Genomic DNA, 23,450 nt, shown 5'->3' with positions numbered 1-23,450 from the left:
AAAACAAGAATTCTCAGTACAAAGTATCAAAGATTTCCTATATCATACACCTGCTGTGCAGCTGATACAGTTCTTGCCCTTTAGAGATCTAAACTCTAGAGTCTAATATAGACAATGCATGACCAGGCCACATCAACATCTTTAATTTTGGGCATCCCAAGGCTCATCATCCAAGAGCTATTCATATTCCAGCTGCCATGGGTAGCTATTCTATTTTTTTTTTTTTTTTTTTTTTTTTTTTTAAAGAATTTATTTATTTATTTTTTTTTTAATTTTTATTTATTTATGATAGTTACACACACACAGAGAGAGAGAGAGAGGCGCAGAGACACAGGCAGAGGGAGAAGCAGGCTCCATGCACCGGGAGCCTGACGTGGGATTCGATCCCGGGTCTCCAGGATCGCGCCCTGGGCCAAAGGCAGGCACTAAACCGCTGCGCCACCCAGGGATCCCTGGGTAGCTATTCTAAATGAAATCCACCACATGTACTATGATACAAAAAGAAACAGCTAAGTCTACTGTGCTGCTTTAAACAAGCACAACATAGCTATTTCACTGCAAAACATAGACCGCCCAATATGAAACAGAGCTCAAGTATAACCAAAGAAGTCTTTGTTTAGACAGTAAGTCTGAAGAGGGACAGAGAGTCTGATAAAATGCCCCTTGCCTACTATCCAGCAAGGGAATAAATCTCCCAGGCTGTTAGCTAATTCCTGCACTGTATTAAGTGCTTCCACATGGTGTGCCAAGAGGCACCTAAGGCAGAGCATGCTTGATTACATTACTTGTTGACTAGGGCCCTGCAGCCTCATCAAAGGAAAGATGCAGGCCAGCACTGTGCCAAAGCCCCTCACCCTAACCAGTGTTCCCACTCTTACAGAGGCCCCCAGAATGCTCCCAAGATGTGAGGGGGCTTGCTTTAGGAAATTTAAACTCCAGCAAGGATTAGGCATCTACAGTCATTACAGCACTGGACCAAAATGTTCAAAGGAATTTATTTTACTTTAGTTTACCCTATTTGAGCAGGAATCCTAACCAGGACTCATCCTATCCTTATAATTATATGAAAATGTCTAAATGTGGCTATTGATCCAAGGAGAAAGGTCATACAACAAGGCTGTACCACTGGATCACTCACTCAGGTTCCAGAGAAGGCAAATTTGGTCGCAAAATTGGCTGAGAAGTTTCTGAACTTTCACTGCCTTCCCAAAGAAACCTGATGGCCCAGAAAAGTAAAATACCAAAGCATCCAAGGGTTGTACTATATAAGGATCCCTGGCTGTCTTCCTGGATGTCTTCCTTGATGTGTGTTGGGATTAAGAAGCCACACTTCAGGGGTGCCTGGTTGGTTCATTGGTTAAGTGGCTGACTTCAGCTCAGATCACAATCTCATGGTCCTGGAATCAAGCCCCTTCTGGGATTGGGCACCCTGCTCAGCAGGGAATCTGCTTTTCCCTCCCCCTCTGCCCCTCCCCCACTCGTGTGCATGCATGATATGGGCTCTCTCTTTAATAAATAAATAAAATCTAAAAAAAAAAAAAAAAAAGACTTATTTCAATTCCCAACAAAGTAAGAAAGGTCATCAACCCAACATCAGAATCACTATCACTCCAGTCATCTCACCTATATCGTATCTCCAGATTTGGTCCAAACCTAGGTTCTCACTCCAAACTTGTAGTAAGATTTTAATTCAGTTGAGACTACATTAGAGAAAGCCTAGGAACTGGGCCTAAGTATTCTAAGATTCAAAGACTTACAGGGCATGAATTACTCTGAAAGTTACTTAAGGTCAGCAACCCGTAAGAGTATACTCAATTTAGCACCGGAGTAATCCTGACCTTAATCTTGAGGTCAGACAGGGTACAAATGGCCTCCTCTTGAACAAGATTGGCCATGACTGAAGCTCTGCACATAAGGCCCTCTTGCTAGGGCTGGCCCCAGCCCCAACAACAAATCAGAGCTAATGGGGATCTTTCTCCCTTATACCATCTTGCCAGGGAAGTGATGAAAATGAGAAAAACATAAAAGATATTTTGATAATCTCAGAAATAAGCCCTAGAGAATATATAGTACTTCCTGGGCAACTCTAAAATTACATCTTAGAGATAAATCCATATATGGAACAGTCTCCTACACTGACATAGGCACAGATGATTCTTGTCCTGATCTGACATTCCAGAGGAGAGAGTTATTTTGTTGTTTGAAATCATAGAAATAAGGTTTCTTATTGTTTTATTATTTATTATTATTTATAAGGAAAAGTATGTGCTCAAATTTGGCATATATATATTAGTCATAAGAAATCAACATACATTTTAAAGAAACCAAATGTGCTGTCAACTCCAAAACAACCAGAATATAAGAAATACATCCATATACTTTGTTCAAATATATTCTAGATAGTAAATAGTTAAGAGTCTGAGATATATCCATTTATAACTCAAAAAAAAAATTCTCCCCTTTGGTCTGATTAAGGCATAAGGACAAGGAATGAACAGAAAAAATACATATTTTACAATTCTGTTTTGCTTCAGTAGACAAATCAGAGAAAACAGATGAGAGATGCTCTTCCTCTCTCCTCAATGTAGTAATATCAACTGCTTCTGAAGAACATAATCTGAACTACCCAATTACAACAGTCAAGAGGTTTTGCTGATATCCATTACCTGATAGTGACGCTCTTGAAATCAGAGTTTCCCGTATAATAATCCATGGAGCCAAATCACCTGGGAAACTTGCTTAAAATTCAGGACCCCACCTCTGTCTCACTGAATCAGCATCCTCAGAACTGAGTTAGTTATCTGCGTTTTTAACAAATACCATAACTGATGATAGGTTTAGGAACTACTATTCTAAAAAGTCTAACCTGAACTTGGCTGACATACTTTTGAGGAACTATTAGAAATAGAATAAAAGTATTAAAAGAAATAAATATTGAGTATAGCCAGTTGGTGGTTTTGTTTTTGGCCATTTCATAATTGCATTAATAACTAAGAAGCAAGTACTGATGTACAGAATCTATGTGGTAAGTACAATTACATTATGACTACTCTTGTAGTACTTCCCCAAGCCATTTCTAGAGAACAAAATATTAATGATTTGAATCTTAATTATCAGATAGCATGTTAATGTTTTCAAAGCCCATTCACAAGCCAGAGGCCTCCAAAAAGAGCTATCAGAAAATAGTCACACCTAATGGAAAAGTTCGGACATGGCTAAAGTATACAATATAGTAAAATAAATTATAGATCCATGACCTCCAGATTGATGAATCCCAGAGGTTTTTATTTTTTTTAAAGATTTTATTTATTTATTCATGAGGGAGAGAGAGAGAGAGGCAGAGACACAGGCAGAGGGAGAAGCAGGCTCCATGCAGGGAGCCCGATGTAGGACTCAATCCCAGGTCTCCAGGATCACGCCCTGGGCTGAAGGCAGAGGCTCAACCACTGAGCCACCCAGGGATCCCTCCCAGAGGTTTTTATATTTGTAAATACATACACGAAGTGACAGTGTGATTCCTTTAAAGCAATAATAAAAATAAATAAATAAATAAATAAATAAATAAATAAATAAATAAAGCAATAATAAAAGTTACCTTCTTAATATGTACCTGTTGACTGATTAGTCATTAGTTATATTCATTCAGTTAGTTTTCTATATAACTTTCTACCATTATTATATAATGATATTATTACAGGGTTTTTTTTAATTTTATTTATTTATTCATGAGAGACACACAGAGAGAGAGGCAGAGACACAGGCAGAGGGAGAAGCAGGCTCCATGCAGGGAGCCTGACGTGGGACTCGATCCCAGGACTCCAGGATCAGGCCCTGGGCTGAAGGTGGCGCTAAACCGCTGAGCCACCTGGGCAGCCCCTTATTACAGTTTTTAATCAAGAATTAAAAATACGGGACACCTGGGTGGCTCAGTGGTTGAACATTTGACTCAGGGCATGAACCCGGAATCGAGTCCCACACTGCGCTTCCTGCAGGGAGCCTGCTTCTCCCTCTGCCTGTGTCTCTGCCTCTCTCTCTGTGTCTCTCATGAATAAATAAGTAAAATCCTTAAAAAAAAAAATCAAAAATACGGTAACCACATGCAATTAGGCCTTTTCCCTTCCTACTTTGAGGAATACTTTGAATTCAACTACAGGTTAGGTTCATTAATTGAAAAACAGAAAGCAGGACAATATACTTACTAAAGTGAAGGAGATTATCAAAGAAATTCTCAATATAATGAAAAATCACAATGTTAAACATTCCAAAAATTGTATTTTATTGTGTTTTTATAATTCTGTGTTTTAAAAACACACATTCTTGAAATCTTTTCTGATTTGGAGTCCTTTCCTATCGATTTAGAGCAATTCCATCTAGGGATATGTGGCACTAGGACTGTCTCTGCCCCCCACCCCACATTACTCTCTTACTTTTCCAGCATATCTAGTTTCTATCTCTATTAACTATTCATAAGTTTTATATTATTGCAAAAGAGAACCTCATCTTACACCTCACAACTTATGTACTAATTTCATCCATTATCACGGTTCCTATTTTATCCTATTTCCAACAGTAGCATTTTTCCCTCTGTGATGTTAAGACCGATATACGTGAAAACGATGATGAGCGGCATATATCCTCTCCCCCACCATCTCACGTCAAATGGAAGAAAAAATGAATTCGTATGGATCTTTATAAGTACCAAGGAGCCCCCTCCCCATTACTTTTCCTCATTCCCCCCCCCCATGCCCTCTGAGAGGAGCAGCAGGAGCTTGGGTTACTAGCCTTTTGTCTATGTGGAGGGAGGGAACAGAAAAGCACAACTAGGGTGCTTTGAATAATAAAACCCCCAGAATTGCATGATGCCTGTCAACTACCCCAAATCTCTCCCCTTTTCCAAAATAAGGATTATGAGTGAATGTCATATAATCATACACAAACACAATGTGTCAGGTAAAGCCAACAGTTCAGAGCAGCTGCAGAAGAAACTATTCCCATTAAACATTTACCTTTCTGAGGATTACGCCAAGCCAGGCCTGAATTCTGTCTTCAGAACAAGATAAAGATTCTTTCAGACTGGTGGGAGCTACCACATGGAACCACCTAATGCCAAGAGGAGAAGCTGGGGAACAGCAGCTTCTCTAAAAAATTTAGATCTAAAGTAAAGAAAAACTAGAAAGGAAATCAACCCACTGCTGAGAAAACAAATAAATCCAATCTATTTAAATCACAACAACCAATGGAAGAAGGCAATGCAAAGCAAGGTTAGTCTAACACCTTGAGAGTCAGGATAGTTCAACTATATTACAAAATACAATATAAAACACTCTATAATCTTAGTAGACAAATGTTACAGGACATGAAATATAAAATAAAGGTATGAGTCCAAGACAAGCCTTGCTTTTTTTTTTTAAAACATATTATCAAGTACATATTAAGTATTTGGTTTCTCCCCTTTGAGATAAAAGGTCCTCTGATATGACTGTAAATTCCTGGAAGGTAAGCATTGGGCCTTCCATCAGTATACCACCAGTACTTAGCATGGTAGAGATTCCAGCTGCACAGTGAATTTCTGCTGAATGACTGGATGAATCAACAAATTTACAACCTTTTCTAAAAGGCTGTACAATAGAATGAATTAATAAACAAGAAAGCAATAAAAATGCATATGATAAATCATTTAATCATGCATCAAGAACAGACCCATTTATTAAATGAATAAAAACAATGATTGGCCTCTTATACAGGTAAGATCGATTCTCTGTATATATACCCAAGAGTTCAAGGGAAGAAAAATCTTGGGCAGCACCAGATATCCCTCGTCCTTATATGTCTGCCAAGACTGTGTTTCTAGACTTCTCACTATTTCTAGCCCTTGATAGATTTACACTAAGTATTCTTAAAATCATTTTGCACTTTATGGAGCAAAACACTGAAATTCTAGTAGCCAAAAAAAACTGTGGCAAATGTGGTGCTAGCTTAGCTCATGTGCAGCTAGCATCAGGCTCTCAAAGGGGCTGGTGTTCAGATTTATTTCTAAATATCCCATTTTGGGGGCAGCCCCGGTAGCTCAGCGGTTTAGCGACGCCTTCAGCTCAGGGCATGATCCTGGAGACCCAGGATCGTCCCATATCAGGCTCCCTGCATGGAGCCTACTTCTCCCTCTGCCTGTGTCTCTGCCTCTCTCTCTCTCCTCTCTGTGTATTCTCATGAATAAATAAATAAAATCTCAAAATAAATAAATATCCCATTTTTTGTCTTGTGTTTAAGGGACAACCACTTCTGGAAGAGACCGTAGTAAAATGTTGAATAAAAACACTGTCATGGTTTCATAGCAATACAGGAGGTTCTAGTTAAGAGGATTTAGGTAAATGAGCTTTGAGCACAGGGGAGGCTACTTTCTACAGGTGGCTGTTTCATTCTAGTGGATTCTGTTACACGCTGGGTCTGGCCCTTCAGGCACAGAGCTTAGCTCCTCCCCAGTATTACTGATCTGTGAAGCTAAGGTAAAGAACTATAATATACTACTCTTCATAAATGTACATCCCCCGTTGGGTCCATGTCTCTTATTCTGTCCCCCAACACTGTCCTACTATAACCCATATCCTGGGGGGAAAACATAGGAGTAATAGTTGTAATCTATAAATGAAGACCTAGAAAGTCATCTACCAAACTTGTCCTCTCAGAAAGCAAGAGAAAACTGAAAAACTTGCAGTTTGTGAGTCTCCAGGTATATTAAAATATTAGGGAAAAAATTACCAAGAATGCCAGTTTCATTTAACAATTAAAATTGTTTCATGAATGTCTTCTTCCAACACCATCCCTGTAGCCAATAGTCAATGGCTTTAAAAATCTAAATACTGGTTTTGAGGCTTCAGTAGCTTTTCTCAGAGCTCCCCTTAAGCCACTCCCACAGGCCCTATCCCAAAGTACTTTTATTTGCCTTTCTGGATCTTAAAAGGAGGCAGAGAAGGCCTTTTATTAGGAAGCAGAGAGGTGCTTCCTCTGCCTCTTTGTGTGCTTCAAAATGGATCAAAATGGGTGGATCTAGGATATTCCAAATGTAGAAGATGAAGCTTCCCCCTCCCCCCCCCACACACACCCCATATCATTTCTAAGTGTTTGGTTATTCTACAAACAGGATACAAATTTACGTGTTTTCATTTGGTTTAAAGAATAGGAAAGTTACTCAATGTTCAACTTCTGTTTCTACTCTAGATGAAGCTATTTTATATTTTACTCTTTTGTCCCCCTTTCCCTCAGATTCTACACAGCGGTGAGTGCACTCATTATATGGCAATAAATTTAGATGTGTCTGACTGAGAGAAATCAACAATAATGTGGCAACTTCAATCTCAAGGCAATAAAATCTTTATAGCAGCCTTCACTGCTTTATATATTTGGTTTACACAACCTTCTCTTTAAGACTTTTTTTTTATTTTTCCTTTTTTCCAGACTTTTCTCCAACTCTCAACTTTTATTTTCACCACCCTATTTAGCTAGGAGTTAAAATACCCTCGTGAGGGGGTACCCAGTGCCATCTTAACTTGGAGACTTAAGGGGAATTTGTAGAGCCGTTCAATAAAGTTCATACTCAATGTGATAATTATCACAGCCAACGTGTACAGAATAAATCTAATTAGCATATGGATACTTGGAGTTCATTCACTTAATATGACGTGACATTTTGATAACTAAAGAATTGAGCCATTAGCACTCTGGTTACAACCTCTCTGACAGATTCTGGGCATGAACTTCACTAATGGAGTTTCCAAGGACTTAGGCGAGGATTACTGATGGAGATGCATTCTGTTTCTTCCACAGAAATGTTCCCGGGAGTCCTTTGGAAATGGTTTCTTTCCCAGAGGTCTTTAAGAAAGCACATTCGAGAGTTTGAATAGGTGGACCCGGGTAGGAGGCTCCGGAGTAAGAGCGCAGACAGCACAGCTTCTGGGCGTCCAGATGGAGCAGCCTGCTTAGCCGCCCGGGAAAGCCAGAGGGAAGGGATGCTGGGCCTCCGGTCGGGCCAACCCTCCCCGCTGTACTAATCTTCAAGCTCCCTCCCCACCGGCCACTCTCCTGAACGTCCAGAGAACGAAGCTGCCCTCGGGAGTTGAACACAAGCCCAAGGAACGCCTGGGCTCCCAGAAGGTACGCACGCCAACCTCCAGCTTCAGACCCAGCCTGCCCGGCAGCAGATGGCTATTCTGGAAAATCTACAGGCGTCCATGACACAAGGCTCCTGGGAGGGGAAGCAAGAAGTCTTCCCTTCCAGTCTTATCCCGCAACCTGCTGTTAAATCACCTGCCCCAGTTCAGTAAATGAACTGTGGAACAACAAAAAAAAGAGTTTGAATAAGTAAGAAAACTGCGACTTCCCTGCTCTCTCCCTGCCCCGCAGGCCTGCGAACCTCGCCCCAGAGCACATCCCATTAAGTGGGACAAAAACTGTTTCAGTTTTCATCTTTTTTTTTTTTCTTTTGAAAATCACCATCTCTGACCTTGATCAAAGAAGGTAAGTTAGTCTTTCGGCTGGAACCGCCATCTTCCAGTAATTCGCCAAAATGACCAACACAAAGGGAAAGAGGAGAGGTACCCGCTCTATGTTCTCTAGGCCTTTTAGGAAACATGGAGTTGTTCCTTTGGCCACATACATGCGAATCTGTAAGAAAGGTGATATTGTGCACATCAAGGAAATAGGCGCTGTTCAAAAAGGAATGCCCCACAAATGTTACCATGGCAAAACTGGAAGGGTCTACAATGATACTCAGCATGCTGTTGGCATTGTTGTAAACAAACAAGTTAAGGGCAAGATTCTGGCCAAGAGAATTAATGTCCTCATTGGGCATATTAAACACTCAAAGAGCCGAGATAGCTTCCTGAAGCGTGTGAAGGAAAATGATCAGAAAAAGAAGGAAGCCAAAGAGAAAGGTACTTGGGTCCAACTGAAACGCCAGCCTGCCCCACCCAGAGAAGCACACTTTGTGAGAAGCAATGGAAAGGAGCCTGAACTGCTGGAACCCATTCCCTATGAATTCATGGCATGATAAATGTAAAGAAAAGACCTCAGGATTGTAAAAAAAAAAAAAAAGAAAAGAAAGAAAGAAAGAAAGAAAGAAAGAAAGAAAGAAAGAAAGAAGAAGAAAAGAAAGAAAAGAAAGGAAGGAAAGGAAAAAGAGAAAAAAGAAAAAAGAGAAAGAAAAAAAGAAAAAAGAAAAGAAAGAAAAGAAGAAAAGAAAAGAAAAGAAAAGAAAAGAAAAGAAAAAAAGAAAGAAAAGAAAAGAAAAAGAAAAGAAAAGAAAAGAAAAGAAAAGAAAAGAAAAGAAAAGAAAAGAAAAGAAAAAGAAGGTAAGTTAGAACATCTCGGAAGTGTACCATTAAAAAATAGTATTGATATAAATCTGCAACTTTAGGTCTTGATCAAGCCACTGCAGTCTAATTTGGAGTATTATAAGGGTTTTTTATTTGATATTTTGTGAGAGGCAATGAATAACTGTTGAATGAATGAAGCTGAGCATTGGACTCTAGCCGAATGAAAAATTGGACTCCTGAATCCCGCGTGGCACCCTGCCTCTGTGTACACTTGCTTTTGCTCTTGCTATGGAACCCTCACTTAGTGTTTCTCATGTCCTGTCAGAATATCAGGACAGCAATCCTTCTTTCCTACACTCTGCTGTCTTATTCTTTTCTCTATAACAAATAGGAAAACACATTACAGACTAAAAGCACTATACAAATACAAGGACATTACTACAACCTAGGCCGTAATATTGTCCAAGAATGTTAGAACCAGAAATCCTCAGTTCTTTAAGAATTTCCTCTAGAGAAAAAAATTCTTATTTTCTACCACAGGTCACCATAAAAAAAAATGTCATTGACACTTTGGATGAAAAACATGTTAAAAATTATACACTCACGTAAAAATTACAGAGGGAAAAGGAGATTGAACATAGCTTTAGGTTCTTATAGACATGAAGACAGGAATGCCAAGTATTTGTATTTTCTACTCTATAACTTCTACCATCAAAACAATCCCAAAACCACTATGTTGTCTTACACCTGTATATGAAAAAATAGATAAAAAACACGAACTGAATGCCGAAGTAAAAGCAAGCACAAGGGAGCTCTAATCCTAAACTTGCCTCCAGTTCACAGCCAGAACCAAAACAAGTTCTTCTACAAATGTTTCTCGGCTTCTCCTTTTGTAAAGAAATAAAATCACACTTGTTGGGTCAGCTACCAGATCTGTGGAGTAAAGATTCTACATAAATCAAGTCTTATAACAAACTGTGTAAAAAAAAAAAAAAAAAAAAAGTTAACTGTCTTCAAAAAACTAAAGGACATTTATCCCTATGAAATGGCCTCCAGTGGCCAAGCAAAGCACTTCAGCAGCTCTGACATCCCCCACCCTCCCCCACTCTCTCCCAAACAAGGATTTATTGTTAACTTCTTTTCCTTCTCCACAGTCTTATATTAGACTAGCACTAGCCTAAATTGGAAAGATGGTGGGGCTTTGAGACCAACATTCCTTGACTACATTTCCCAATCTGCACCTTCACAACACACGTGATCCTTAGGACATTCTCCTGTCCTCAACGTCCTCAATTGTACAATAGGAATAATAATATCCACACCTTGAAGATAGTTGTGAGTATTAAATGAGACAAGATACATAAACACCAGGAGCCAGGATCAGCTACATAGTTGGTGGGGTCTGGGGCAAAATGAAAACACAGGGCATGTTGTTCAAAAACTAGTAAGAATTCCAAGTTGGCAAAGCAAAGCATAAAACCAAGAGCATGTGGTCTTGTGAATGCACGACCTATACAAAGGGCATGGGTCGCACACTTGTGAAGCTGTTCCTGCTCCACAGCATTAAGAGTATTCAATAAATGACGCATATCATTAAGGCAAAAGTGCTTACTTTGATATGGGTTTTCAACTTTTCAGAGTGTTTTCACACGGAGATGGTTTTCCCAATGGGAAAAAACCCTTAGAGAATGGAAATATCAAACTCCAGGGGAGCTATTGACTGTGTCTTGGCCTAAATTTCCTTATATTTGGAAGAGGTTGGCTCAGAGAAGTAGGTTTTAAACTATACTTTGAAACTAGGCTCTGGGATCCCTGGGTGGCTCAGCGGTTTGGTGCCTGCCTTTGGCCCAGGGCGCAATCCTGGAGTCCCAGGATTGAGTCCCACGTCGGGCTCCTGGCATGGAGCCTGCTTCTCCCTCCTCCCGTGTCTCTGCCTCTCTCTCTCTCTGTGACTATGAATAAATAAATAAAATATTTTAAAAAAAGAAAAGAAAAGAAACTAGGCTCTGAAGAATCCTTGGAGTGCCCTCAAAGACAGAAAGAGCAGGCAAAGGGGGTGCATGCCAAGTAAGTCACTTTTACTTGAAAAGAGTGACTATGTTTGACTTTTTTGCCTTCATTTGAAAAAATGAGTTACATGAAAATAAATGAAAACTACTGGATTCATTGACTTGGCAGTCTTTCCAAGTCTTAAATTCTACACTCTGTTTCTTGGTATATCTTCACAACAATCTTGAAAGTAGGATAGATATAATCTCCTTTATCTGCTAAAGAACATACAGAGAAGATCAACATTTTACCAAGGGATCTGTCACTAACCAAACCCTAGCCTCCCTATCCCAATACCAGTTTTTCTCCTCAGCTGCCTCTCTCCCCCCTAGCCTCTGGGAAATAGTAACTTCTAAGGATATTTCTTTTCTGGTTCTTCAAGAAACTTCTGAGATGACTACAGTGTTAATGTGACCACAGGAAAACAGTGCTGCAAAATCAGATGAATTAGAGGTTAATTCAATGTGGTAATAAGGCACATATTCTCTCTCTCTCTTTCTCTCTCATACACACACACACACACACACACACACACACAAAGCTAAGCTAAGCTAAGCCAAGCTATTTCTCCTATTTCTACCCAAATTTATACCGGACATCTCTCCCCCAAACCTGGAATCTCTCCTCCATCAACCCTCAGTTTGTTCTCTATCTTTAAAAATTTCTTGTTTCGGGCCACCTGGTTGGCTCAGTGGTTGACTGCCTTTGGCTCAGGTCATGATCTCAAGGTTCTGGGATTGAGTCCCGCATTGGGCTTCTCCCTCTGTCTATATCTCTGCCTCTCTCTCTCTGTGTCTCTTATTAAAAAAAAATCTTAAAAAAAAATCCTTTAAAAATTAAATAAAAATTTCTTGTTTACTTCCTTATCTTTCTTCTTTTTTCCTCCCTCCCATATGTTCATATGTTTTGTTTCTGAAATTCCACCTATGACTGAAATCATATATATTTGTCCTTCTCCGACTTATTTTACTTAGCATAATACTCTCTAACTCCATCTCTGTCATTGCAAATGGCAAGATTTTGTTCTTTGTGATGGCTGAGTAATATTCCATTGTATCTATATGTGTCTAAGTATACACACACACACACACACACATCTTCTTTATCATCAGCTGATAGACATTTGTGCTCTTTCCATAGTTTGGCTATTGTCCCTCAAAAAGATAGAATTAGAACTATCCTATGTATGATCCAGCAATTGCACTACTAGGTATTTACCCAAAGGATACAAAAATACAGATACAAAGGGGTACATACATGCACCCCGATGTGTTACAATAGCATTATCACCAAGAGCCAAACCTATTCCTTTATTCCTAACTTTATCGGGAACATAAGGAGCAAGGGTTGTTCAGAAACAATCCAGAACCATCCAAACCCAACACAATAAAGAAGAGGGTTATAGTGGGAACTCAGTGGCAAAAAGAAGACAACAGGAAGAGAGATGGAGCAAAACGTAAAGGAGAATGAACCAAACTCTTCTTCTATTTTTGCATTTTTAGCCTAAAGCCAGCTCTTACCCTCCCTACCACATGGCCCTTGTATCAGCTGGCTAGGCCTGCCATCACAGAGAACATGGCTCAAACAACAGAAATTCATTTTCTCACAATTCTAGAGGTTAGAAGTCAGAGATCAAGGTGTTGGCAGGGTTGATTTCTTCGTGAGGTTTCTCTCCTTGCATCCTCACATGGTCTTCCCATTGTGTGTCTATACCCTAACCTCCTCTCTTTTAAGGACATCAGTCATTTTGAATTAGCCACCCACACGACTTCATTTTACCTTATTTACCCTTTAAAGGCCCCACCTCCAAAGACTGGGAGTTAGAAATTCAAGATATGAATTTAGGAAAGACACAATTCTGCTCATAACAGTCCTCTATTCTCAAGATTAAAACCAAAACAATAAAATAATGAGACTTCACCACGCATAAAATAGATCCAACCAGCTTTTATGAACTATTTGTGGGGAAAAATATGCTCCAATTTCCAAATAAACAATTTAAAAATGGTTCTATCGATGCAGTATACCATCTGCCAATAGTCTTCTTTTTCTACAATGAGATTTTTACTGTTTGAATGAAACTTAACCAAACAGGATCTAGCTACTAAAGGACAGAATTTCCTTTCTTGGAAAAGCTTTTAAATTTTTGCATTGAAAATAAAGACCTTTCTGGTCAATTACACAGATTTTTTCAATTTTTTTCATTTATAGATATTACATTGCTTTATGATAATGATTTTAGAAATGTTTCCTGGTGAAGGGGCTGGTCACAGAAAGAACATTGTTTCTGCTGAGGATTAACTTTATTCTTCCTGGCTTCATAGGTTAAGTTGGCACATGTTTAACTAAAAACAAAACAAAGCTAAATTCCTAAATCTAGAACATAAATTCAATAAAAATTGTTTCATATGACAATTGGAAAATTCTTACAGGTCATCAGAGATGGACACAAGTAGACAACGGCATCAGTGGACAGCAAGTGCTACCCTCAATCAAACTGAGGAATTTCAAGTTTATTATCTATAAATCTCCCTGTAGTCCCCTTATAATACTGTTATTTAAAAAAAAATAGTGTTCTCAATTATAAGTAGGTTGTTAAATCACTCTATGGAAATTCATACATTATTTTTAGTACCTAATGCCTTAGTTACTAATGCTTTATTTTTTTTAAAGATTTTATTTATTTATTCATGAAAGACACACAGAGAGAGGCAGAGACACAGGCAAAGAGAGGAGAAGTAGGCTCCATGCAAGGAGCCTGATGTGGGACTCGAACCCAGGAATCTGGGATCACATCCTGAGCCAAAGGCAGGTACTCAACCACCAAGCCACCCAGGCATCTCATTACTAATGCTTTAAAAGCAGAATTGTAGCAATTAAACTTTCCCAGGCACTTGAAGGTTTATAAATGTTATAGAGGCAAAGCACACTGACCTTGGTGTCAGGCAGATCCAGGACTAAGTCTTGGCTCTTCTACTTTCAGGGAAGCCTTGAAAAAGTTCTGTTCTTTCATAAAAAGGGAACTGTGACTATAACCACCTCCTAGGGCTTTGGAAAAGATTAAACACGATGACACAGGTAAAGCAACACATGGCCAGAGCAGTGGTACACAGTAAATTACAAACACAATTATTATGGTATGTATATTCCACAGGCTCCATAACAACCCTGTGAAGTAGGTACTACTATCATGTTCACTTTCAAAATGAAGAAACTGAGATGTAGAAAATTTGTCACTAGCCTAAAGTCAAACAATAAAGAACATCCTCTAACTCCAAATCCTGGAATCTACATTAAACCAAGATGAGTAGCAAGTGTTGATGAGATGTTTTTAGGTAAAGTAGCATTTACCATCTTTGTCTCTCCCCACCTCCCATTTTCACTAACCGCTCACATCTATGGTTGCTTCCAACATGGATATGTAAATAAATTGTTCATGGCTTATATGAACTATAGACTATAAGCAGTATATACTAATAATGAATATACACACCTCTTGGATATGTGTAGGCCTTAAAGAACTAGCAACTGTGTTTCCACTGTGAAAATGAATCATTGTAGATGGAAAACAAATTGTACAAATAAAAAGAAACATTACCTAAAAATGTTGTTCAATGTATTCTTCCAAAAATATTTCAGGGAGATTTCAAGAACTATATTTGGCAACAATTGAAGTTTTTAATTTGAAAATATGAAGAAAATTTAAAATAGCAACTTTGGGTTCCCTGGGTGGCTTAGAGGTTTAGCGCCGCCTTCCGCCCAGGGCCTGATCCTGGAAACCCGGGATTGAGTCCCATGTCGGGCTCCTTTGCGGGGAGCCTGCTTCTCCCTCTGCCTGTGTCTCTGCCTCTCTCTCTCTCTCTCTCTCTCTGTGCGTCTCTCATGAATAAATAAATAAATAAAATATAGTTTTAAAAAATAAAAATAAAATAAAATAAAATAAAATAAAATAAAATAAAATAGCAACTTTATTACTTGATCTGAAGCCCTTAATTTAATATCAATTGGTGAATAGGAAACCTACATTAAGATACCATTTAAGTAATAAATGGTATCTTCAAAAAGGATTCGTGAATATACTAAATTATATTTTCAATTCGGTTTCTCTTGAGTCCATACACTGACTCCAAGCAGGCTACAAATTAAGGATTTATTGAGTACTTATTCTGTACCATACATTAAACTAAATATATTAACTCACTGGATTCCCTACAAATGCTATGTGCTAAGTAGTATTATTATCCCATTATACAGATGAGGAAATCAAGGTATAGGGATTCTGTAACTTGCCCAAGGTCTAACAGCTATTAAATATAAAAGCCAGGATCTCTGGGGCACCTGGGTGGCTCAGTCAGTTAAGCATTTGTCTTCAGCTCAGGTCATGATCCTGGGGTTCTGGGATTGAGCCCTGTATCAGGCTCCCTGCTACACAGGGAGCCTGCTTCTCCCTCTCCCTTTGTGCACTCTCAAATAAATAAATAAAATATTTTTAAAAATAAAATAAAAATAAAAACCAGGATCTCAACTTGGTCATCTGGCTTCAGAGGTAATACTCCAACTAGTACTTTATATTGAATCAAGTAATCATTTGATAGTATAGAAAGAAGTTCTGTTAAAACACTTGAAAACAAATTATATTAGTACACCATGCAACTACTATGTGATAATTAGCTATTCATTGTTTCTTAAAGTTAACTCTCAACTCTACAAAACTTCTACCAAAAAATGAGTCTATCATTTAGCACACAGTATAACACTCCATGTTATTAAGATGCTGTTATAGATAAAAGTCAGGAAAGTTCCAACTTTAGAACTTTGTAAGCTAAAGATTCAAAATATATTTAATAAATGTTGCATGTGACTTTAATTCATCCAAAAGCTATTTAATTTCATGAAAAAGCTATGCTACCTCAAACAACTAAAATATTTAAAATAGAGCATTTGCCATCATTTTCACTTCTTAAACAATTATCCCAAATCCACCAGCATTACCTTTTATCTCAGCTGTTGTGTGACCCAAAGTTCTCTGGAAGTATATAGATAATATAAAGATGGAGCACTACATGCTTTCCTAATTTCACTTTTATGTGCAGCCTTGGTGGCTCAGTGGTTTAGCACCACCTTCAGCCTAGGGCCTGATCCTGAAGACCCAGGATCGAGTCCCAAGTCGGACTCCCTGCATGGAGCTGCTTCTCCCTCTGCCTGTGTCTCTGCCCCTCTGTGTGTGTGTTTGTCTCTCATAAATAAATAAAATCTTTAAAAATAATAATAATTTCACTTTTATAGTTGCCAAAAACTATTTGGCCAAATAATTTCATGTATTCCTCTCAAACTGATGTTAAATTTCTAACTGCATAGTGACTTCCAGGTAGCCTGTCGTGACATACCAGACTGGTCATCTAGACTCAGGGTGGGAGATAAGACAGGGGAAGGAGCTCCATAAACAGATGAGTTGTGATCCAGAGCTCATTCTCATTAAATGCAACATAATACAGTATCTATTAAAACATGCTTCGGAAATTGCTGCTAGTAGTAACCTTAACAGGAATAACTGAAAATATATGCTTTGCAAACAGAATTTCTCTAAATAGAACCCTTTTAAATTGGTCCTTGGGGTGTCAGAGGACTTTTTAATTTTGTCTTCATAACTGTGTTCTTTCACAATTCACTGGCTCTGGGCCTTCAGATGCTAATTTCTTTTTCTACTAGAAAAGTTAATAGGCACCTCCACTTACAGCAGATGGTTCCTTATAAAAATAAAAATAAAAATGAAAAGTTGGAGAGCATCTGGCCAGATATATCAGATTTGGTAGTTCACATTTTAAATACCTGTTATTCTTATTCAGATAAAAATAATTTTAATCCTGGTAACTTAATCTTCTGCTCTTCTGAAATCTTAATAAGGTTTTTATGATAGTAGATATTAAATATAATCAGTTGTCATAGTGGTATGAGTACTGTTTTTCTTTTTCAGTAAAAGCAGCATGGCTGAGTTCTAACAGCTGCAAAAATAGAAATTCACTACAATTTATACTTAGCACTTTGTATCTTAGTTTCCAGAAACCTTGGTTAACTCCCTTCCATTTCTGCAATGTTTATTTTTTCATGGCTCCTGAATAGGCATTTGAGTTTTAGGCTGGTACTCATGGTATTTTTCCATTTTGGAATAACTTTATCATATCTTGAATGCTTCTCAATACATATCTTATTATTCCGGCTTGAGAATGGCTCCCCTTTTTTGGCTGCTCCTGAATCCAGACAGAAATGTGACTGCAGGCTTGGGTTCAGAATATTCCAAAAGTGAACCACTATCGCCAAACAAAAGGTGACTCTGAATGAAAATTACACATACTTCATTGTGGTCTTCTGCGGCCACCCAGCTACAGTAAAAGCGAAGGTTAAAGTTGGATGAGTTTTTCTCTTTCCCAAAATAAAACCACTTGTAATAAACTACCCTTTTGTGATTCGCAGCTTCTACTCTGTGCATACAGACCCCCTGGGCGGTATATAAAAGGTTTTATGTGAATCTGCAGGAATTAGTCTGAAGTCTTCTGATACCTTTTAACCCATGATCTATGCATGCATCTAAGAGTGACATAAGAGTCACGCTTTACTTTGAGGAATAACACTCTTCTTTTGGGGCATCTCTACTGTGAGGTCCTGGAAACCCACCTCCCCCCAGGTCCACTGAAAACCTCAAAGAACAGCATGGACTACCATTGACGAAGTACCGACTACATGCCAGTCCTCACAGTAATCCATCCTACAGAACAAGGACATGAGGTTTGTGCAGGTTAAATAACATGTGTAAAATTATTTTGTAAGAAAGCAGAAAGAGGAGATTAGAACACAGGTCTTTCCCAAAGCCTCTTTTTCTACCACTATACACTCTCCTTGACACCAAAACACTGAAAGAATGAGAAGAACCGCAAGCTCCAGAAGTACCAACCAGGGAAGTTCTTACCCCTGAGCCACCCACACTTCAGGATCTTAAAATTGAAGCCTTTAAAACTTTTAAAAATATATCTGTTTGAAAATCAGCAACAATCAAAGCCACTGAAAAAGTTCAGCATTACTCAATAGTAAAATATATTTTGGCCCATTCACTCCATCCAGAGCAACCTCGGCCTGTAGATACTGAGGTGGCACCACAAAGTTTAAAGCAGAGTAATAACATAAACACTTACCTACCAACTAGATTTCTCTTGATACAGCATAAGAACGATTTGTACAAGACCAGAGGAGGAGGGATGTGTTAGAAGCCACAGCAGAAATCAAGCTACAAGTTAATGGTAGCATGAACCAAGATAGCAAAAGCACAAACAGCAGGAAAGAGGAGATTCAGAAATATGTGAAAAGTTAAATAACCAAGCATTCGTGACAGATAAGGGGTAGGTAGTAGGAATGAGAAAAGTAAGTCTAAATTAATTTAAATGTATGCCACTGTTTCCAAGAGCAATGAAAACAGCCCCACCTAAATGCAAATTTAAAGCCCAAATGGCCAAAAGCCCTCCCTACAAAAATAATCTTTAACTGCTAAAATTTCTCCTAAAACCCAAATTCAATTATTTTTAACAATGTAGTTATTTCAAGTTTTACTGTGAATTAGGCTCCTGCTGAATATTAATATCCATGATTTATAAACTACAAATTTATCCTTTATGCTGCACATAATTATAATCTTGCCATTTCCAGAATTATGCTCCTCTTGGAAGTTTTACATTTGAAAATTATGCTCAGTTAATGCACAAAAGGGTAAGAGAGGCCGTTCTACGCAATGACAGCCTTTATATCAACTAGAGGAAAAAATGTCTTTCTTCAGTTGTCGACTTCTAAAAAAAATTTCCCATGGCATTTGTTCTTCTAATGACCATGAGAAAATCATTTCTTGCAACACACAGCTGTACTTTAGGAATAGCATGGATTTACAGCTTCAATGATCCTGAGCATAGATGAGTTAATGGTTGGAGGCCCACGGGAACAGCAGTAGCTGAACTCCAAGATAAAGAAAGTGACAGAGTTTAGAAAGGCCTCTTTGGCCCTCAAAGCCCAATTTTGCACTTAACCAGATCTGAATATGTATCATGGTGATTTATAAGTCAAGTTCTGAAAATATGGGGGAAATTTTCTCAATAGAAAAATAGCTTCAGGGAAGCCTGGGTGGCTCAGCAGTTTAGCACTGCCTTTGGCCCAGGACATGACCTTGGAGACCCAGGATCGAGTCCCACATCAGGCTCCCTCCATGGAACCTGCTTCTCCCTCTGCCTGTGTCTATGCCTCTCTCTCTGTGTCTCTCATGAATAAATTAATAAAAATCTTTAAAAAAAGAAAAGAAAAGAAAAGAAAAATAGCTTCAAAATTGGTATAATTCTGAAACCACACCTTAATACCTTCGTGGTTGGATAACCAACTGGCTCTCAAATTCCAAAGGTGTTCAAACCTTTCTAGATTAGCATATAGTTCAGTATTAGAAACTGTTTGCTACATTTAAAATTTTCTCTAGACTAAGTGAATTAACTTCCTTCTAATTTGGAATTTAAGGCTTATGCCTTTTCCAGGGTCATGAATGCACTATGTTTTGGCTACAGTATTATGTTGTTCTTTTACAACATTAATTCTACCCAGCCTATCTATGCACACTCACAATTCCTTGAATAGCAAGGAAGCACAGTTTTAGGCTCAGATGGTTCTAAGTTGCAGGAAACATTTCCCAGAATCTTGAAACAGATTTCCCCCTGCCTGTCACTGTCCCAGAATCGTATTCTCTACCAAACACGGGCCAGGCCAGCAAAAGGGAATCACAGAAATGCCTAGATCATGGGCTTTCAAACTGAGTGCATTTGACCCCTGGGGCCAAATGAAGTCTCCTCAAGAGTACAGTGAGAATAGATAATTTAAGGTAATTTCCAGATCCCCATATCCATGTTTCCCTTCCTCAGAATAGGCTAAGCCTTTCACTGTTTTCCTTCTCACACTATATAAAAGAAAGACATACCTCTCACTCTGAATTTTTATAGAGTGTAATGCTCCAGTATGTTAAAATCTTGGGATCATCAAACACAGGGGCATTTTGAAATATCAATGTTAGAGTTGAGGAAACAAAGTACTCTAATAACTCACACGAATCCTTCTGCAAATCAGGCAGTTACTAATCCTTTGCTTTTAGCAAAACCGAAGAGGGACCAATCAAATTGTCAGCTTATCATTAAAAATAATTTTTAATGATAGATCATAACTGATTGTGGCCTTTAACTAAGAAGAAGTTCAAAGAGACTATAACAAATTCTTTCCTTACCGAGATACTTATGTTAACAAGATTTCACAGAGTTTAAATCTAGACAAGTGAAAACAGGAATAGAATTGATATTGAACTGTTTCTCATCAAGCAATAAATAATATGCATCCTACATGAACAAACTGAAGGGGAAAAAAGCCCCATCCATCTCATTAAGAGATGCATTTCCAATGAAACTGTACTTTCTAACGTTTAACAAATATTCATCAAAATCTGTAATGTGTTTATGTTGTTTTGTTCAACTGTGATAACTTAATCCAAAAGAAATTACTTAACACTTAAGAGCCTTATGTTCATGGGAAACATTACAAATATTTTAAATTTAAATTTATATACATATTTTGTCACACAGAAGTATATAATAGGGTGATCAATAAAAGACTTTGAAGCATAAAAATAATTTACACGAGGATAAATTCTGTGGGAAAATTGGATCAGAAACGAAAGTTTAAAAAGAAAAAGAAACAATGTACATTTCCCATAAAGGAAGACTTTGTGTATATTTTATGGAGGATGGTAGTGGGAATCAAATTGCTACAATAATCAGATTCTGTTGGATATACTGACATTTTAGAATAGAGCTATAATAACTTTCCTTAGAATGCCAGTTTTCCACATGCAAAAAACGCATACATTACAATTCACACATCTATGATTTAAAAAAAAAAAGCTTTAGATATAAATTGTAAATGTGTAAGGAGATACATGGTTTTCAAAACTAGTAGGGGGGGGATCCCTGGGTGGCGCAGCGGTTTGGCGCCTGCCTTTGGCCCAGGGCGCGATCCTGGAGACCTGGGATCAAGTCCCACATCGGGCTCCCGGTGCATGGAGCCTGCTTCTCCCTCTGCCTGTGTCTCTGCCTCCTCTCTCTCTCTCTCTCTGTGGCTATCATAAATAAATAAAAATTAAAAAAAAAAAAAAACTAGTGGGGGAATATGAGGAAAAATTAGAAGTAAAAGAGCACTGACTCAGGCCAAAGAAAATTCATCACTGGTCTGAGGAAGGGGCCCAGCTCTTCTAAAGGATGTGATCAAAAGAAAGGAAAATGCCTGAAAAAAGGATTCTTTGAAAAAGAAGAGAAGGGGAATGGGAAATGAAGCCTCTATAGGTAGCTAGAGTTTCTTTCTGTCCACTTATCCCAGCTCCACCTACCTGCAATGTCCAGAGGCAGCTGACAAGGCCTGGAGTTCTTTGCTGCTTACCTCCTAACTCTGGGACACCCAACTATCTCTCACTGACAAGATCAGTGAGTGAGGGATCCTGCCACAGGAGAGCTAGGAGAGCTAATGCTAAGCTTCTTGCCAATGTATCTCCCAGGTTTCTGAGAGGGTCTGAATTCCAAGTAATATGGTTCTTCCAGTTTCACCCCTCAGCCATCTCCTTTCAAGGTTCAAAACTGCTCTAACAGGCTGGATGGGGTAAGTTTATGTGTTGCCCCAAGCTATATGTTCAATCACTGCCTTCTTTGGCCATTAATTTTGCTATAAAGTCTACACCAGTGCTGTCCAATACGTAGCTACCAGTCACATACGCTATTTAAATCGAATTAAAAATAAATAGAATTTATAATCCATTTCTTCTTCCACCACTAGCCACATTTCAAGTATTCATGTTTAACTTTGGTGGGAAGTAGCTACCAGCACAATTACAGAATATTTTCATTGTTCCAAAGAGTTCTGTTAGAGGATTTCACCTTGCCAAACACTGTCCTCATTTGTGGAGATACTCCTCTAAGGAACCCTCCTGTCTCTCTTTACAGCCTAGCTTTTTTTTTTTTTTTTTTTTTCAGCCTAGCCTTTTGAACCTGTAGTCCCATCCCATCCCATTCTCCATAGTCCTTAAGACATGACATCGGATGTCTGAATTCCAATTGTTATCAGGGTCAAAGCTCTTTCCCATAGGTATCCAGGACTCATTTAAATCAGAGAATGTAGCTAAACACCAACTTAATATACCAAGCTTGCAGTGTCAGTTAGGGAGGTTTTGTTTTTCCAGCAGAGGGAAGGAAGACAAATTTTAGGGAAGCTAATCCCAACTCCATCTGCCTGCATATCCTGGCAAGACATCCTAGGACAGATTTACAAGGTAATGTAACCATTTAAAAGGAAAACAAAAGCATTGCCTTGCCACACAAATGGAAGATTAGAAGTGAACTGAAAATAAATATTCCATAACTATAAAAGAATTTGAGGTGGTAAAGTGTTTGTGGGCTCAAAATGAATGCATCCCAATATGCAGCTCATGGAATGCTTACATATCTGTTTGCACAACAGATTTATGCAGTTTAAACCACGTGTTCATGGCAAAAGCAGAACTGAGCATAGAAAATATTTCACACAGTGTTTCTCAAAGCGGATACATCACTAGCTATTCACTGGTACAAACTCGGGACAATAGAATGTATTTCATTAAGATAAAAACTATTCCACTTAGAAAAGATTTGATTTTTATTGACATCCTCCCTTGACAGAAAAAAATTATTTTAAATATATGTAATTAAAAGGAAACAAGACTCAAATCTTTACTAAAAATCTACTCTTTCTCCTAAATGCCTGAGCGTGTCATCTTCTTCTCTAAGCAACACTGCTGAACACTCCAATTACACCTCCCACGGTGGTAATACCAACAGGATGGCTTTCTCTTGCCCCAGGGAGATAAATCAATCAGGCATATACAGTGTGGTATCTATTTTGGCTCTTCACAGACCTTTGTCGTTAGTTCCTCTTTCTTAGCTGTGTTCCAAACAGACAAGTTTGCCAAAGAGCTAGCTGGGTTACCAACGGTGAGATGTCATTCTA

The 23,450-nt window shown here is 38.4% G+C and overlaps 2 protein-coding genes across 2 annotated transcripts in view; one reads left to right on the top strand and one right to left on the bottom strand.

The window, feature by feature from the left end:
* The window catches only part of FRAS1 (Fraser extracellular matrix complex subunit 1), a 434,524-nt gene that overhangs the window by 385,258 nt on the left and 25,816 nt on the right, over positions 1-23,450 (bottom strand). The gene's annotated exons all lie outside the window — the stretch shown is intronic.
* Positions 8,523-9,043, top strand: LOC125754182 (60S ribosomal protein L21-like). Its single transcript, XM_049104914.1, has one exon. It carries the CDS (start codon positions 8,561-8,563, stop codon positions 9,041-9,043), a length of 483 nt encoding a protein of 160 aa, XP_048960871.1. The 5' UTR covers positions 8,523-8,560.

The sequence above is a fragment of the Canis lupus genome, chromosome 32 (assembly GCF_003254725.2).
Source record: "Canis lupus dingo isolate Sandy chromosome 32, ASM325472v2, whole genome shotgun sequence".
Lineage (NCBI taxonomy): Eukaryota > Metazoa > Chordata > Mammalia > Carnivora > Canidae > Canis > Canis lupus.
This window is presented reverse-complemented; position numbering and strand designations above follow the sequence as displayed.

What these genes read in the sequence shown, in the direction of transcription:
- LOC125754182 (XM_049104914.1), top strand. Translation starts at nt 8,561, where the DNA reads ATGACCAACACAAAGGGAAAGAGGAGAGGTACCCGCTCTATGTTCTCT.